The 17,796-nt window shown below is 40.3% G+C and overlaps 1 protein-coding gene across 2 annotated transcripts in view; it reads left to right on the forward strand.

The window, feature by feature from the left end:
- The window catches only part of asic4a (acid-sensing (proton-gated) ion channel family member 4a), a 98,551-nt gene extending 82,506 nt beyond the window's left edge, over positions 1-16,045 (forward strand). The window contains exons 5-10 of one of the 2 annotated variants that reach the window (XM_037789943.1): positions 6,632-6,685; positions 9,559-9,712; positions 11,440-11,531; positions 11,680-11,759; positions 13,049-13,159; positions 15,352-16,045. In XM_037789943.1, the coding sequence (XP_037645871.1) occupies positions 6,632-6,685; positions 9,559-9,712; positions 11,440-11,531; positions 11,680-11,759; positions 13,049-13,159; positions 15,352-15,492 (632 nt within the window). In that variant the 3' untranslated portion in view covers positions 15,493-16,045. The remainder of the gene's footprint in view (positions 1-6,631; positions 6,686-9,558; positions 9,713-11,439; positions 11,532-11,679; positions 11,760-13,048; positions 13,160-15,351) is intronic. The other variant, XM_037789944.1, reaches the window with a different exon arrangement.
- Positions 16,046-17,796: the final 1,751 nt, after the last annotated feature.

The following is a 17,796-nucleotide window of genomic DNA, read 5'->3' on the forward strand; positions in this document are numbered from 1 at the left end:
CAAATATGCTGCTTTATGCAAATGTATGTATATATTTATTATTGGAAATCAATTAACAACACAAAACAATGACAAATATTGTCCAGAAACCCTCACAGGTACTGCATTTAGTATAAAAAAATACATGCTCAAATCATAACATGGCAAACTGCAGCCCAACAGACAACAACAGCTGTCAGTGTGTCAGTGTGCTGACTTGACTATGACTTGCCCCAAAACTGCATGTGATTATCATAAAGTGTGCATGTCTGTAAAGGAGAGACTTGTGGGTACCCAGAGAACCCATTTTCATTCACATGTCTTGAGGTCCGAGGTCAAGGGACCCCTTTGAAAATAGCTATGACAGTTTTTTGCCTAAATTTGAGCGCAACTTTGAAGCGTTATTTAGACTCCTTTGCGATACAACCTAAAAATCACATGTTGCGTTAATGCGTTAAAGAAATTAGTGGCGTTGAAACACATTTGCGTTAACACATAAGCCCTAAAATGCACACATATTAGTAACTCATGCTGTCAAGTTATTGTTACAGCAGGACCTGAGAATGAAAAAAAACTGAAAACTAAACTAAGAACAAAATGTATGTGTGGTTATAACTTAGAAACACACCAACACACATTTTCGTGTTATGCAGCAACTTCAAGGTCATGACATCATACTGTATAAAGTAACACAACTCCCATTAGGAACAATCAAGTGTTTCCCTCTGTTTGTCAAATTGTTTGGTCTAGCGTGATTGAAAAAGCAGCCAGTCGCATATTTGCAGATGACCCATTGTGCAAAACAAGTCATCATTTTTTTTACCCACTTGAATAATTCCAGCATAGATATAATTTGGGCTGCCACATGCCTGACCTTGATGCTTGATAGCTGGAGTGGGATACCCTTCAGCGGTGCTGGTAGCTCTCTGGACAGACTGCATGAAAGTCTCAATGAGTTTTGGATCCATTTGTTCCCACATCTCAGCTGCGTTTCCGTGGCGCTCATTAGTTATTTTGATTGATTATTTTTATCAGTCCTGGTTGTTCTGGTGTTTAGTTTCCACTGGTAGATGGTTTGCAAACAGCTCTTATTAATTTAGCATTGACGTACACAATGAGAGATTGCCTCGAACGCACAATCAGTTTAACATGTCTCCTGATTACAAAGATGTAGCACAGAGCAAATCATGATGTTTCATGATTCATACAGAGTGGCTTCTTATTTTTGTAATCAGTGAGGGTCGTACTGTAAAGGACAGAGGGTGTCGTATCCTGTACAGATTGTAAAGCCCCTCGAGGCAAATTTATGATTTTGGGCTTGACCTAATCATTTTTATCACACATTTAACATAAAAAACACTGTTCTGGGGTCAGCGTATTGTAAGCAATTATTATAGTGTTTGATATCTATAAAAATATATTTTTTTAAAATAACTAGGCGAATGATTGACACAATAATGCACAAGGCATTTAGTGTGCAATAAGAATGCCGTTCTTGCTTTTGGCGTGTCATTTGTTCGCAATGTGGTCTGTACTGTCTGTACTGACTACAATGCAAACGCATCCACGTAAATATGCTACACTCAGAGCTAGTGACGTAGAATAAAAAGCATGAACACTGCTTATGGTGGGTGGGTCCAACAAACACAGGACTTTTAACCTCAAGACCGGTGTTTTGCTTGTTTTGTATGTTACATTAATGACATTTATGACGTGTTTTCCATACTTATGTGACATTGTTTCCATACATATTTTACTTAGTTTACCTACTTACTTTAAGCCCAACCATGACGATTTTCCTGCAGACTTTACCGTAGTTTTGTTGTGTGGTGTAGGAATGACATGCGAAAAGCGGCGTACAAATGACATGCGTCATTCGTACACCTCCCATGAGATCGGGGTTTGCTAATATGAGCAGAGCAGAATGATAATCAAACAGACACAGATACAGCACACACTGTAGAAGACAAAGTTGTGTGTACTTGTAGATACACGTCACTGTAGTTCCACCCTTGACACAGTTTCTCTGCTCAGCTTTGTTGCAGATGTGAGTCCAAGAAACATGAAGTAAGATGTTTGGACTTTATTGAGCGTGTGCGTCATCACAGCCAGGCGGCAGGAGCTGAGTCACAGAATGCAAACTGTTGTTGGCTGTCGTGTGATAATTGGGCAACTCTGGGCATGTTTGAGGTGGTCGCAATTAAAGGAAGGAAACTAACAATGTATGCATGAATCGCTTTGGCTTCAAGATTCACACAGTGCGGCTGACATTTGTGGGTCTCGTTTAGCTCTATTGATGTGAATAAACAACACAGTATGAGGTAGAAATAAGTTTTAATACTAATTTAACCCCACACTGCTGTAACTGAACTGATGCATTATGGAGTTTTTGACAAAGGGAAGCTCTTCACCAGGCTCTAGGATATAAACGCCGTGGTTCTCAGGTTACACATTTACATATCAGTCACACATTTCAAACTTCCATTCGCAGGCTGTAATGGCCGCAGCAAAGTGGTGGTCTGACCTGCAGAGAAAAATCACAGCTAATCATTTGATCTCACCAGGATGTGGAGCCGACACGTTTCTAATCAGTTTGTGTGCTCTGCAGGGTGTCGGTACCTCGCTACCAGAGCGTGATTGTGTTGCAGTAAGCTGCTATGAGCTCATGATTTGGGGAAAACTAGCTAAGATGGCTGTTGACTCCCGTATCTAACTGGTAACTGCATGGAAACATCCTACTGCTTTCACTTTACTTATCCCTGTTTGTTTTAGTCTCACACACCTACAAACCCCATCTTATGCCCAGGGTATCAGATTCAAACTTATAATTATGTGAATATTTAAAAATTTTACCAGGATAATCCCGTTGACATTTTTAATCAGATCAGATCAAACAGCAAAAAGTTAAAAACAACATAAAATGTTTCACATAAAAAAGCAGCCCGTTCTCATTCCCAGGGCATCAAATACCGACAATGTGTCACGGCTGTCGACGTTCAGCCGCAGTACAAGGCACCCTTTAGCATCGGTATGTTACGCACCGGGCGTTCCATTAACTACAATGTAAACCCATCCACGGCAACAGTAAACATTCAGGGAAAATGCTGTGGTGACGTAGTTTAAAAAGCAAAAGAGACAAAGGGTGGGCGGGATGGAGGCTTTCATCCAGGAGCCCGCTGTTCATGTCCCGTACGTTACGTTTCACTTTGACATTCACAACGTCAAACGTAGTAGTTCTAAGCCCAACCATGTTGTTTTTTCCTAAACCTAATTAAGTGTTTTTGTTGCCTAAACCTAATCAAGCGTTTTTGTTTAATTCACAACATTAAGGACATGTGTACTGCGACTAAAAAGTGACGCCGCGGGGTCTGACACAAGCCTCCAGGAAGAGAGTCGGGCTTTGAAGCAAATTTTCATAGTGGCCAAACGGTGGTATTACAACTTCCGTGTCTGTCACGTGGTGCTAATTGCCCCAAAAATACTTTTTCCCATAGACTTACATTGTGAAAGATTAGGTCCTTAAAGGTCCTAAAAGTTGTAAAATTCACTAATAGCTGAATCCAGAGTGATTTCCCTTCCTCCGTTCATGTGAATGAGCCCCAGACTGAGGACTGGAGCGATGGCTGGGAGGCGGGGTTAAAGGAAATGCTACTGCTACTACCTGCCCCTATGGGCCCAATGGATGCGGAAGATCGCCGGATGATCCGGGTACTTTATCACTCGGCAGTCAAGCAATTTTGGCATCATGCGCTCAGGAGTTGGGACGAGAACGTGTTGAAAAGAGACAACAGACTTAAAACAAACAGCAAGTTACATCAACCAGATAATATTCATTCAGAGCCAGAACATTCAGTCCTCCATCTCATCGATCAATCGCAGGTAAGAAAAGGACTATTGAGTTGGAAACTTTTGAATTGATGGATAGTGAGAGCTGTTTACAGAGCGGCAGAACCACTATGCTTCCCATGATGATGTATTACATCTGATATTTATTATATCAGATGTAATGAATGTGGAAGCTTCTCCAGGCCATTTGCCCGGTCCGGATTTAGAAGAGGGCTTCTGTCAGGTAGCGGGAAGCTCACATTAGTTCACTGCACTTATCAATAGTGGATCAAATCTATCGTTGCATATTAAGTTGGCTGAAACTCCTTCATAAGATTTCAGAGAGCGATTGATTCCAAAGCTCACCAAGGGACCAACTTGTGAATTGAAAATCTTTTTACAGCCTCGATGCAACAACACAGAACCGTATCACTGAAACGCAGGAGCTCTCACACAATTTACAGTATCCATATTTTTACTCCAGCAGCGGTTTACAGTTTGTTGCTACAGTGTTGTGTTGCTCATATTTTTATTCTCTTTATTGCTTTGCTTTGGAGAAAACGGCACAATGTTTGTAATCCATTTCTTTCTCATATTCACTTACATAATCCGGCAGCAACTGTTTACAGTCTACTTAACATGCCAGCAAATTGTCATCAGCATGTGTTTACATAATCCCACATTAGTTTACAGTCTGTTGCTTCTAGTTTTTCAGTCTTTTGTACTTGTTTAATTGTCTTTTTGGGGTTTGTGCGTTCATATTTCTTTTCCTTTTAAGACACTGAATTATCTTGTTGTTCATGTTGTTTTCTTTCTGTGGCCTCCACCAAGTAGATCATATATTTGGTGACACATTTATGCATCTGTGATTGTTAGCAGGACAAAAACAACTTCACAGATTCCTAAAAATTCCCAGACACGTGATGAGTGAGTTTTTTTAGGTGGCTATTTATAAAGCATCTTATATATTTTTTGCTCATGACTCCTGAACTGCGAGGTGTAGAAGCAAAACTGTGTTTTCCTGGATTCTTTGGTTCAAGATTAATATTTCAGTATTTCGTCCTATTTCTATATTTGGATGTCCACCCCCAAAAAAAAAAGAAAAAAGGCTTTTAAGTCGTTCTTGTTCTTAGTGTGTGGACGACAGAGACACCACAGCTTTTGCTTCCACACTCAACATTTCTAAAAAATAAAATGCACAAGATGATTTAAAGTTGTTCTTTTTCATCAATCAATAATGTTTAAAGGAACAGTGTGAAACATTTCAGGGGATTTATTAGCAGAAATGTAATATAATATTCATAACTATGTTTTCATTAGTGTATTAGCTTAGAATGAGTCCTTCATGTCTACATAGGGAGCGGGTCCTCTTCACGGAGTCAGCCGCCATGTTACCTGAAGGCCACCGTAGTTCTCTGACGCGCTTGTGAAACTGCAGTAAGCCGCAGAGTTCAAAACCGTGGTTCCGCCAGCCTCCGTCTGACTTTCGTTGCTCATAAATGCCCTGACACACCAAGCTTACGGTCGGCCGTCGGACATTTTGGGGTCGTCGCTGAGCGCCCGTCAGCCTGTTTTTTGCGGGGGGTCTCGCACTGTCGGCTCTAGCCTGTTCGTGTTGGAGGTTTTTCGTCCGATTCAGCGTGTTGAATCGGCGAGGAAGACTGTCGGTGAGAGAAATCACTCTGATTGGCTGTTCAGCTTAAACGAGTCAGTGCACGAGAAGAGAAACAGAAATGAGGAAAGCGAGCAAATGAGTATAGTCAAGAGGAAAAACACTGAAGGATCTTCTCATTTTTCATCTTCATCTCATCTGATCATTTCAATAAAGGCCATCTGGAATGAAGCCAAGTGGTGAGTAAGAGTTGTGTGAAAATGGTCTGCAAACGCCGTTTTGTTTCATGTATGTATCATATCATGTATCATATAGAGCAGGGGTTCTCAACCTTTTGCAACTGAAGGCACACTTGTGATTGTCGAAACATTTCCGAGGCACACCTTCCGTGTTGACAGAGAGGGATATTGGTTCTCAACCAATGTTGAGAACCAGTGTGCCGCAGCACACTGGTTGAGAACCCCTGATATAGAGTACAGTCTAGGCCTGTGACTTTAGACACCTGAGTGCAAAACCGTGTTACCGCCAGCCGCCGTCTGCTCCTAAAGTAGTGTTATTATGGTACGGATGGCCTCTGAACAAGGTGAACGGCGTACCACAGTTTTGCACTTGGCGGCAGTCTTGGAAAGGAAGCAGTGTACAGAGGGGTACTTGGTTGGTTGCAATCTGCAACCACACCACTAGATGCTTCCAAATCCTACACACTGTACCTTTAATGATGGTTATTTCTACAACAGAACCAGCTGAATGTTTGAATAGACTCACTCCTCAGATCATCAGACATCATTTCATTGCGCATTAATTAACATTTCCTAGTGATTGGGAAGGAGACTTGCACAAAACATTAACCCTGAACATTTTACAGACACACCTCTGCCAATTAATTGTGCTGCTGATGAATACCTGTCATTAACGGTCTGGGCAATATGTTTGTCTGCGAGGAAATGACTCATTGATTGTTTTTTAAAGACTTTTTAAATATGCGTTATGGGTGAAGCCAGCATGCTCCATTTCTCAGTGCAATCGAGAGCAGACGTCCAAGGCGGCCCCGCGCTCCGCGGATGGAAGTCGTCCTCTGTGCGCCTGCCCTCATTCGAAGATGACTAATAAGCTGTGGAGTGTTGTTCACAGCCAGGACTCCTCATTGCAGCAGACACGGGTCACTGATCATTTTGTTTCTGATTGATCAAACTCATTTTCTGTTCTCCTCTCCAGGAACTGCAGCTATCTGCCCTCCCAGTAAAATCAACTGTGTTGACAAAGCACTCGGTAAGAAACAATCTTCCTTCATTTCTTTTCTCATTACAATGCATTCCCCCAAAGGGAAATGGAAACACACTCAGTAAATATGATAAGGATTTTTTTTTCTGTAATACAAATACCTGCAGGTAGACTTGATATTTTGAAATTACTTTTCCTCATTGTGATTTAGTCACTTTAGAGCTTGATGGCTGTGCTGGCTCCATTGTTGAACTGTTAATATTAAACCGACTCTCCATTTCTGCATATCTGACTGCACCCCCACCCTCAGCTCTGACTCCGACCTCTCTCGCCTCCTCCAACAAAGCTGCCTTGGTTTCAATGGCATCGCGGTTGCAGTAAAAAAAAAAAGAAATTTTTCATGGTCATGGCAGACATATAAGTACAATTAACATTTCTCAGCCAAATAAGCCAGAAAATTTAATTATGTCTCTCTTTGCTGAATTCAAACCTTATTTAAAATTGAATGAAATCTTAGCTATATCTTACAGGAGCGGGCCATATTCATGTGGGTCATATTCCTGAATCAAATGAATACATTCACCCTCCATGAAAGGTAATAAATTAGAATATCATTTATATATTTATATTGTAAAGGTGTTTTGTTCCCATATCAGACAAAGGATATATGCCACTGTGCTCCTGCATACACATGAGAGTTATAAAATACATAAATCACCAATTTATAATTACTGCTCTCAGTGCTCCCTCTCTCTGTTTTTTTGTGTGGACTGAATGCATTTAGAATTTGAAAAGAGAGATTGGGGAAAAGCTATTTACTCTCCTGTGTATATAGTGCTGTTTCAGAGTTGAATATCTATTTGTTAATGTGTGAACAATTCATGCCTGCGAGTTAATTGGATGTTAAATCTAGGAATGTATATAGAGCCGTTACAGTACTTCATCATTTATTCTCCAAACAAATGCCGTAACTGAATTATTGTAAACACTGTTGCCACAGTTGTCTATTAAATAATACGGTTATCGTTTTGTTGATATATCCAGGTCTGTTAATATCATGTGTTCTGTTTCTAATATGGCGGTGAGTCTATAAGTCTATAAAACCTGACATGACCTGACATTTTGATGCACATTTGATGATTTTACAAACTGTTAATTCTGCATTCAAAAGGCTGTATTGAATTTGTTCATCCTCAAAATTACCCATACAACTGGGAGAAACACTAACTGCTAGTAATTTTCTGGGCATGAAAGTAATATAATTTAATGATGCTGAGTGCTGACTGCTGCTTCTCAATAAAAAATATATTTTAGCCTTCGAAAACCCTCATTACTGTACTGAAAGAGCCACACAGAGAAGGCCTAATCATCTCAGCTGGTGTATATATTTTTCTTAAACTACATCAGCACGCAATTGTATTATTTGTGCTAACACCACCATGGCCACTTACTAAAGGAAACAGGGTATTTTTAAATTGTCATTGTGGGGTAACGTGACATGTCCCATAAGTGCTGTTGACTGGAAATGTAATTGAAGTGTCCCAATATGTTACACTTATGTAATGGACGCCTGCCAACCAATCAGAAACATACATAATTTCTGTGGTCATGTAATAAAGTATATTAAAGATGACCTATTATGCTTATTTTCAGGATACTTTTATTTTGGTTTTCTACTTGAACATACTTTAATGTTCAAAAAACACTTTATTTTTCTCATACCGGCCGTGCTGCAGCACCTACACAGGTATTATGCAAATGTGTTACTTGGTGACATCACCACTTTACAGAAGAAAAGGCAGGACTTCAATCAAGGCGTTTCAGGCAGTTCAGGAGCAGTGTTTTTGTGGGGGAGAGTAACTAACTTTGGCGTGGACTTTGGGCTTTGTAACTTTGCAGACCTTTTACATGCACAAAAAAAACTAGATAACACACTAAAGGAAAGGGGAAAAGCACTAAAGCATAATAAGTCCTCTTTAACATGCAACTTTAAAGTTGCACCAATCTATACACCACAGTTTCAAAGAACTGTTTTTGTCTTTTTTAGGGGAGGGCAGGGCATCTTTAGGGGGAGATAGTAGGTCAACCATATACAGTATGTCACATAGAAGTGGTGTACATCATCTGAAAGCTGGGAACCTGAATATTAATTTGATTTGTCAAGTTATTCTAGTCATAAATAGCAGTAATGATAAACCCACTGAACGCTACCCGCCCAGCATCAAACGGGGACTGCCTAATTATTATGCAGAATGACATCATCGTACCTTCCCGTCTCGTTGCCTTGAATGCCTTCGTTGGTTGGTTAGGTTTAAGCATGAGGAGTGAGATTAGTTGGGTAAGACTGTCAGCCAACCAGAGGCGGGTCAAAAAAAAATACTATGACCAGAAAGATCCGATGACATCATTTTGCGTAATAATTAGCCATGTGCTTCTGTTCAGGATAACGGGCTGTCTGGACATTTTTCGGACTATTGGGATTAGTATATTGGGATTTGATCGGAACAACGGCATAGCACCCATCAAAGCACACAGACAAAGTAAGCGACTAGCTAGTGAACATATTGGAGCATTTAGCAGCTAAAGAGAGAGTTGGTGGAGACCAAAACAGAGCTAAAAGACCAGGTGGTCAGAAACACAGCTCCAAATTAATGCTAATACTACTAAAAACTTGAAATGGTGATAATGTGTAAATATTGTGTTTACAGCGTGCTCCACTGCACTCAAGCGGTCAAAAAAAACTACTATTCTTATAAGACACACTCCCTTACTTCACACTTTTTCCTCCGCGGCAGATTGTTTTTCCCTTTAGATTCAGTGTGGTATCGTATATGTTTCTCTGGCAGAGTGAGTGCCACCAAATCATCACTGAAACTGACCCAGTCTGTAGCTGTTAAACTACTGTTTCCATTGTGTTGCAGCACAGCTACAGAAGAACAGTGGGGATACCTGTCCATGCGAGACGCCCTGTAATCTCACCCGCTACGGTAAAGAGCTCTCCATGGTCAAAATCCCCAGCAAGGGCTCTGCTCGCTATCTCTCCAGGAAATACGACAAGTCAGAGGACTACATCAGGTACAACAGGAGCGTTCAACAAGACTAAGCTCACGTATGGGCGGTGATGTGGTGCTCAATAAAAAGGGCCATAAACTATGACCTCCAGTCTGTGATAACAAACACACAACCATAAATAGAAAGGAAAATCCATTATACTTTCATACAGGCATCAGTTTATGTTTTGTCTTTAGGTGAATAGTTGATCTTCTTGGAAGTAGAAAGTCTGGTGATAGAAATTTAATTATCAGGCACCATGATGTCATTATGAGTATAATATGTATGCATAATACATATAATCTGGACATTAAAAATATTTATTATACTGTATTATAAGATTCTGAGATGTTGTACTCTACCTGGTCTGTCAGTCTATCTGAAGGTCTTTGGGCGCAGCGTGCTGTGGCGAGCGCACCTTATACATGAGCTGTGTCACGAGCATAGACTGCTCTCTTCCGCTGGGAAACGACAGTTGCAGTGTGTTCCAATCCACGTACTTCCAGAAGTACACTTCAATGTAGTGCACTTTGTGCACTCTGTACTTACTTCAGTAGTGCGTAAATTTCAACGGGGTAGGGTCGTCTCAAATCGAATACTCTGCAGCGCACTGACCGGAAATGACGATCACAACATTTGACCGCGGCTCGCTATCCGCCAAAATATCTTCTGAAAAAAAATGAAAGCAGAGTGGAACTTACGTTTCCAACGTCGTCGCCTACGCCTACGATGTGTCCTCCTGTTTACGTATTGTATTGTTTTATTCTGTTATCTACGTATGTTTGAATAGTGGTCGTGGCTCCGCCCCTTCCGCTACGTAGCCAAGATGGCGACAGTTGAGTGTGGAAAGTGTCCAGCGTTCCACACTCAACGATCTGACCGTTTTGAGTACAACATCCGGGTACTTTGAGTGCACTGCATTTTGCCGTACTTCCCAGTGTGAACGCACTTATGCACTCAAAATAGTAAGTGTAAGTACAGAAGTACGCGGATTGGAACACACTCTTGGTGTAGCTCTATTGTCGTCCGGGTGGAAACTGAAGGGATTATACACAGTTCAGTTCCAGAAACAGGATAAGATAACGAAAAAGGGAGAAAAAAAAGTGTCAAAATTTGCCATAAATCGGGAGAATTGTAAATCCGTGAGGAAACCGGGAGAGGGTAATGAAAAACGAGAGTTTCCTGTGAAAATCAGGAGGGTTGGTTGAGGTTGTTTGTTCCATCCGGCTCATTAATACTGTGAGATTTAATCAACATTGTAACTTCTAGCGACCTCTGGCAGGGCTATAACTTTTAATCCAGCTCTACAACGTGTTTTATGGAGCATTTACTAACATTCAGATTATAATTAATGCATTTCCAATGTGCTCATGCTGTAATTCCTCTCAGCGCCTAATAGGCAGGCATGTGGTAGAAGGTAAACATGCCTTATCCAAAGAGCGCATGATGCCTCACAACACTTAATATCACCAGACTTTGCAAATCCAGAGAGATCAGAGACGTGGCGGTGAGTGTGCATGCTGTCAGTGCTTGTTCTGCTCATCTCAGTTAAACCCTCAAACACCTCATTATCTCACAATCGCTGGTTAGATCTGTATAAAACGCTGGAGGCCTGACAGTCCCATCATGACAGTTTACAGTGATGACTCAGAATGGTGTTTTTTCAAATGATGTTAACTTTGTAGTGAATTATAAAAACAGAAACAAAAAGAGTATGACACCGTGTTTGACATCCACACTTGTTTTTCCAGAGACAACTTCCTGGTCTTAGATATCTTCTTTGAAGCTCTGAACTATGAAACAATTGAGCAAAAGAAAGCCTATGATGTTGCAGGTTTATTGGGTAAGATTTCTATCACTTTTTGTCTCTCTTGGTGCAGAGGGAGAGGTGTTGTTATTGTAGCTGCACTTATTTTTCATGTCCATTAGTCGCAGACAAGAACTGCTCTGGCATTACGTTGTGCTTGTCCTTACATGCTCCTTCTTTTCAGGTGACATTGGTGGACAGATGGGTTTATTCATTGGAGCCAGCATCCTGACAATCTTAGAAATACTGGATTATGTCTATGAGGTATGGTGCCTGTGCAAGCCCACACACATCAGCCAATCACAATGTGAGGTCAGAACTAGCTGTGATATAATCAGCATTAATTAACAGCAATAGAGTACTGCAGAGATGACGTATTTTTGTAGGCCAACCAAGAAGTTAGCATCGCCCTGGTTCCCTCGACTAAAAGCCAACGGGATTTTTCCTTTGGGTTTTGGATTACTGCAGAAAATAAACTTGGTGGTAAACAAACATTTATGATACTTACACGTTTTGTTCCGTTAGATAAGCTCCACAAATGAACACCACTTTTATGATTTTTGAAGCGTAAATGCAATCGCCAGATTGATTTCCAGCGGGGGAACTGGATGTGCAGAAATGCTAACTCGTTTCTGGGTTGTAGGACTCATTCCTGCAGCACTATTGTCCTCAGAAAGAAATCTGTTGCAACCGACTCTTTACGCAACTATTTAGAAAGTATTTCTATTTAATTTTCCTCAATATTGAAAAAAAAAATTTGTGATATGTGTGTTAGTACTAGGGCTGTCAATCAATTAGAATATTTAATTGTGATTAATCACAAATTAATCACACATTTTTTATCTGTTCAAAATTTACCTTAAAGGGAGATTTGTCAAGTGTTTGATACTCTTATCAACATGGGAGTGGACAAATATGCTTGTTTTATGCAAATGTATGTATATATTTATTATTGGAAATCAATTAACAACACAAACAATGACAAATATTGTCCTCGCCAAAGTTTATCGCAAGTTTGGAGCGTTATTTAACCTGCTTCATGACAAGCTAGTTTGACATGTTTGGTACCTTAGGTTTTCTAGTTTCATATGATGCCAGTATCTTTACTCTAGACTCTCTTTAAATTAGGGACAAATTTGCGTTAACGCGTTATTATCGTTAACTTTGACAGCCCCAGATAGTACATATCACTGTTCTTCCCAGACGTATCAGATAATCTCTGGCAGTGTAAACGTTATCTCTTATTATGCATGTGAGGAGTTTCATTTGATTTCCAGGCTGGAGAGTATAATATCCGCTCAGGTCTGTGCCAAAGATATGCTACTAACGCTGATCATGAAGTGAACTCCTGTCTCAGCTGTATCCCCTTTTAAGCTTTCTAGCCGGCTACCTGCTGACTACCAAACATGTATGAATAAAGCTAAATCAGAGGGAGGGACTGTAATGCAGACATCATCACAGTGAAAGAACTCTTCACTCCGCTGCGTCTCTTGTCTCCCTCGCTCATCTCTGCTCTTTCACCCTCCCCGCTGCTGTGCGATGGGTGAATCCAGGTGATCAAGCACCGGCTACAACGTCTGCTGAGGCCGCAGAAAGAGGAGAAGAAGAGCAAGCAGCAGACCAGCACTGTTGCAACAGTGGGTCTGGAGGAAATGAAAGCAAAGGTACAGCACATACTGTACTTTAACAAATAGTTGTGTTCATGCCGAGTGTACAGCTCGCTCTGCAGCTCTGTAACTGCATTAGGAAACTACGAGGGAATAATTCTAAAATAATGAAGAATGTATTGTTCCTAATTAGTCCTAAGCACGGTGCAAAGCACATCCTCCCCTGGAGCTTGGATTTGTTATTGCACAACTTCATTCTGCTTATATCTGAACAATAGACTTCTTGTCTCACATCTAACTGTGTCTCAATTCCACACACCTTACTATAAAACTATAACAGGGTTTTCACTTTTAAACAAGTCAGCCAGAGAAACCGAAAACACAATTTATTCTGTTGCCGTTCAATATTTGCAGCTTTGATTAGGTTTGGCTGGTGTGACTGGCTAACATCACATTTTACTTTGCAGTGGAGATGTAGACATAAAATTGGTTTTAGAATAAGGGCAGAAAACCTCAGTATCTACAGGAGAAAACATTATCAATTCACAGAAAATCCATTCAAGCTAACAGGGAATTCAGATCTCTATTAACTTCAAATATATATATATATATACAGAACTTAAAAGTAATTTCACTCAGTTAATATTTAAATAGCTAGCTACTGTTATCTTTCTCATGGAAACTAAGACCGAAGATGCATCTGTGGCCAAGTGTAAGTGTTATATACGCAATCTTACACGTCTCACTGAATTAACGATTAGCTATAGCTGAGAAAATGACAGTTGTCATTTCAGCCTTGTCTCTTATTCAGCCAACATTTGTGTTGCATTTGGACACACAGCATACATTATCACTTCGCTGGATTTGTTTTGCCAAAATATTTGATGTCAAATAGTGAAATTTAAAAGCGATACTTTTGGGACACCCAATTTGAGAAACACACTTTCTTTCAAGAGTTAGATGAGAAGATTAATATCTCCCTAAGTACAGAGCAAGAGTGACTTTTAGTTTGACACGGGACACAAACAGCAGCCCTCGGAGAGAAAGTCCAGTGTTTGTTGACCCATCCACCATCCCGACCTCCTCCCAACGCCGACTCCCACGGACTATCATTACAAACGTATTTGTGATACTTAAAAAACAAACGTAATCCGTGACAAAATACGTTTCCCTCGAAATGTAATTCACAATGCAAACTTAATTTCTAGGCTGCCTAAAGGGGCAGAGCAGTTGTAAAACCCAAGTGAAACAGATACAGGAAACTGACTCTCAGTGCGGCACCTTCTTTCTGAATTGTTTCTGATTGTATCTGCTTTTTTCAATTCATGCTTAAACAGAAATCTAAATATGACAATTTGTGGTTTTAGTGGAAGTTATGTGCTGTAACTACTAGCAAATAACAGCAGTCATCACAGTGAGGCTGTTAAGGGGGAACTACCCCCAATTTAAAAATTCATCCAACACAGTCCAAAAACATTAGTAAACATGAACAACTCTCTCTCAAATCCAAAAACTAGAGCTAAAACTCAAATTTGTGATGTCGCAGGGTATAAAGTGTGGAACAGCTCCATAAAAAAATGAATTGTGAAAGATGTTACAGATGACACTGAGAGCACCCGGGGGAACGATCTGAGTATATGGGAACATTTTCTGTTTCACAACTGACAACACTACAACAGAATAAAGCTCATTTGGGTATAAAAAAAAAGAAAACAAACAAAATCAGACTTCCATTCCCATTGAGACTTATTTCTCTGGTTTCTGGCTTTGAGAGAGAGTAGCTCCTGAAAAACAAATATTGATTGAACTTTCCTAGGCCCTGGAAATAACATATTGGAATTATTTATTTAGGTGGTTTTCCCCTTTTAGGGCTATCGTGCCTGTAGAGAGATCAATACCAAACTGTTCTCATATCTCGACCATATCTGGCTATCTGCGCTATAGCTGGAGATACTTCACGGTAGTACTGGATACACTCTGTTATCACAAAATAGTTACAGCACATAACTCTTTACATCTCACTCTCATATAGAAAGTGAATAAGCCTTTCCCAAAATGTTAGGAAAAAATGTTCCCTTTAAATTACAATGTAAAAGTACTATGACCATCTATAGCATGACCACTGCTTCAGTAGTGTCAGGGTTTTGAATGACCTTGTCAAGAGATTATCAGTTAGGTATCATCACATAATGACGTTTAATGATCTCTGAAACGTGATGTTGAAGTTGACGTGTTTGCTGTGCCTTCAGCAGGAGCCCAATGATATGACACGGAGTCACCCAGAGGGGGCGTACGCCAACACGATCCTACCCAACCACCACAACCCTCACCCGCACCCTCACCACCATCACGCCGGGCGCCACGGGGTATTCGAGGACTTCGCTTGCTAGAGCCAACCATCGTTTCCAGTCCTGGTGACACCAAAAGATAAAAGTCGTCTGTGTTCAGATCAGTAACAGACCCTTGGCATCTCCGTCGCTCCTTTGCTGTCACCAGTGAAAAGCTACAGCCAAAGTCAAACACCAAACTCGTGCTGCTAACAGAGCACTTGTACGTACAGTATGTAGGCACAAAATTGGACACCGCTTTTGTTTTTCTCTCTCTGGATGGGACCCCTCTCAACTTTGAAATCAGGCACTTTGTGTATTCAGGACCAACTTTTGGTACGTGATCACTACAAGGGGACACGAGGAGGACTGCATGTCACCTTGATCCAGTTTATACTCCAATGATTTATTTATTTATTCAGCTAGCATCTCTGATTTCTTTCTGTCTGTATCCCTCCATTTACCTCTCCTCCAACTATAGAGAGACGAAGTCCCGCCCCTTCCGGTGGACCACCATGCGACCTTATTCGGAAAAAATATGAACGGTAGTCAACGGCGAGAGACAAATATTATTTTGATCCCGTTTGAATTGCACCATGAATCACACATATGATGTTTGTCATTTAAAAGATAATTTTGCAAGTCAAGAAAGTTTGAAAATACATAATTAGAAAGACTAAACACCCAAAAGTCGCAAGCTTTTGGAAGCTCCGATGCCTGTGTGTTTTGTACCAGGATGTAGTTACACGATCAACGGGTCTCGCTCGTTCTTTCGCTTCCCAGCTGATAAAAAGACCAGGAGTCGCTGGATAAAACACATCAGGTAAGATAACGTTTCATCTGTGCGTGGTCATAGCTAAGTTAAATAGCTATCTAGTGTTGGTGACGTATATTGTACGAGATGAGAGATTTAGTTCACTGAGCGGTTTCACACAAAACTAAATGATACTACAACAAACTGTGACTTTCTTGACTCGTAAAATAATGTTTTAAATTGGCAAACATCATATGTGTGATTCATTCTGCAATTCAAACGGGATCAATAAATGATTTGTCTCTCATACCGTACATATTTTATCCGATATATAATGTTCCATGCGGTCCAGCAGAAGGTACAGGACTTCACCTCTCTATTCCTCCCACTTCATAGAAAACACACTGTACCATACCAAGCCATCTAAATTATGTAATTATTTAAGAGATACTATTATCTATATGTTCTATATTGTATACGAGATGAGAATACTGACAGTAAGCAAATCTTACTCATGTTACATCCATCCAAAATATTGAGGGGAGTTCTTTAGGCTGAACTGTAGACCTTGGCTTTAGATCTTTAGCAGCATCTTTCCACATGATACACTTTGTCTGGTTTGTGGTTAAAGGTGTTAGAGAGTAGCATTGTACCTGTACATAAAACTTTAAAATGAGAAAGCTCTAAAGTTCTGTTTCAATGGTTGTTGTTTATATTCAGTTAATATATAATATATTATGTAATTTTAGTTATTTATACATTTTAGAGAAGACTTTTATATGACAATAGCGGTCACGATTGTAGCAATTACTGTACACTTACAATCTGCAGATATGATAGACTGCCAATCGTCAATACAATTGTCCAGGTGACAGAAATGGACTGTATGGATCGTGACTATTATCGCCATTTTCTTTTATATGTCCTGCTTTTACCGAGACAACACACTCAATCCTGGATGAGGAGTGGATGATGTTTTCAGTTACGACACGGTTGTACTTAAATTATTCCTCTTATTCAATTCATTTCTGCACACCATCCACTCTTCACTCCGGTTGGCATCGTAACTTTAAGCTGACATAAGCAATAAGAAACAGAATTTTATTTTTTGCCGAGTCATCTCCTTCAGCTTGTGGGCCGGCACCGCTGTAAAAGTGTAGCAGCTATTTACAGTGCATCAATGTGTGTGTGTGTGTGAGGGGGAATGAGTGTGTGTGTGTGTTTGTTTGTTTGCATGTGCACTTTAACATTTTGCACACATGACTGAGCACATTAGGCTGATGCGACTCGGCTGAGCTGATCCATGGAGAAAAAATGTTTGGAATAGTTAGCAAAAAAAAGCACGGCTGTTTTATTGCAGTAGTAAGGTTTATATCTAATAAATGTAGAGTTAGGACAGCTCAGAGTTTAATTTAAAAATTGCTCTGGAGGCTGAAATATTCTTACGGGGTAACTTCATCCTCAATGGACGGGACAAAGACACAACAGATTTAAATAGCACAAGTTAAAAATGGAGACTTTTGCATCGATTCATTCATAATCATGTTCGTTTTTATCATGGAAAGTCGGCTTGCTCACTTGCCCTTATGCACTGCAGGAACTTTCACAACTTG

This window comes from Sebastes umbrosus, chromosome 13 (assembly GCF_015220745.1).
Source record: "Sebastes umbrosus isolate fSebUmb1 chromosome 13, fSebUmb1.pri, whole genome shotgun sequence".
Lineage (NCBI taxonomy): Eukaryota > Metazoa > Chordata > Actinopteri > Perciformes > Sebastidae > Sebastes > Sebastes umbrosus.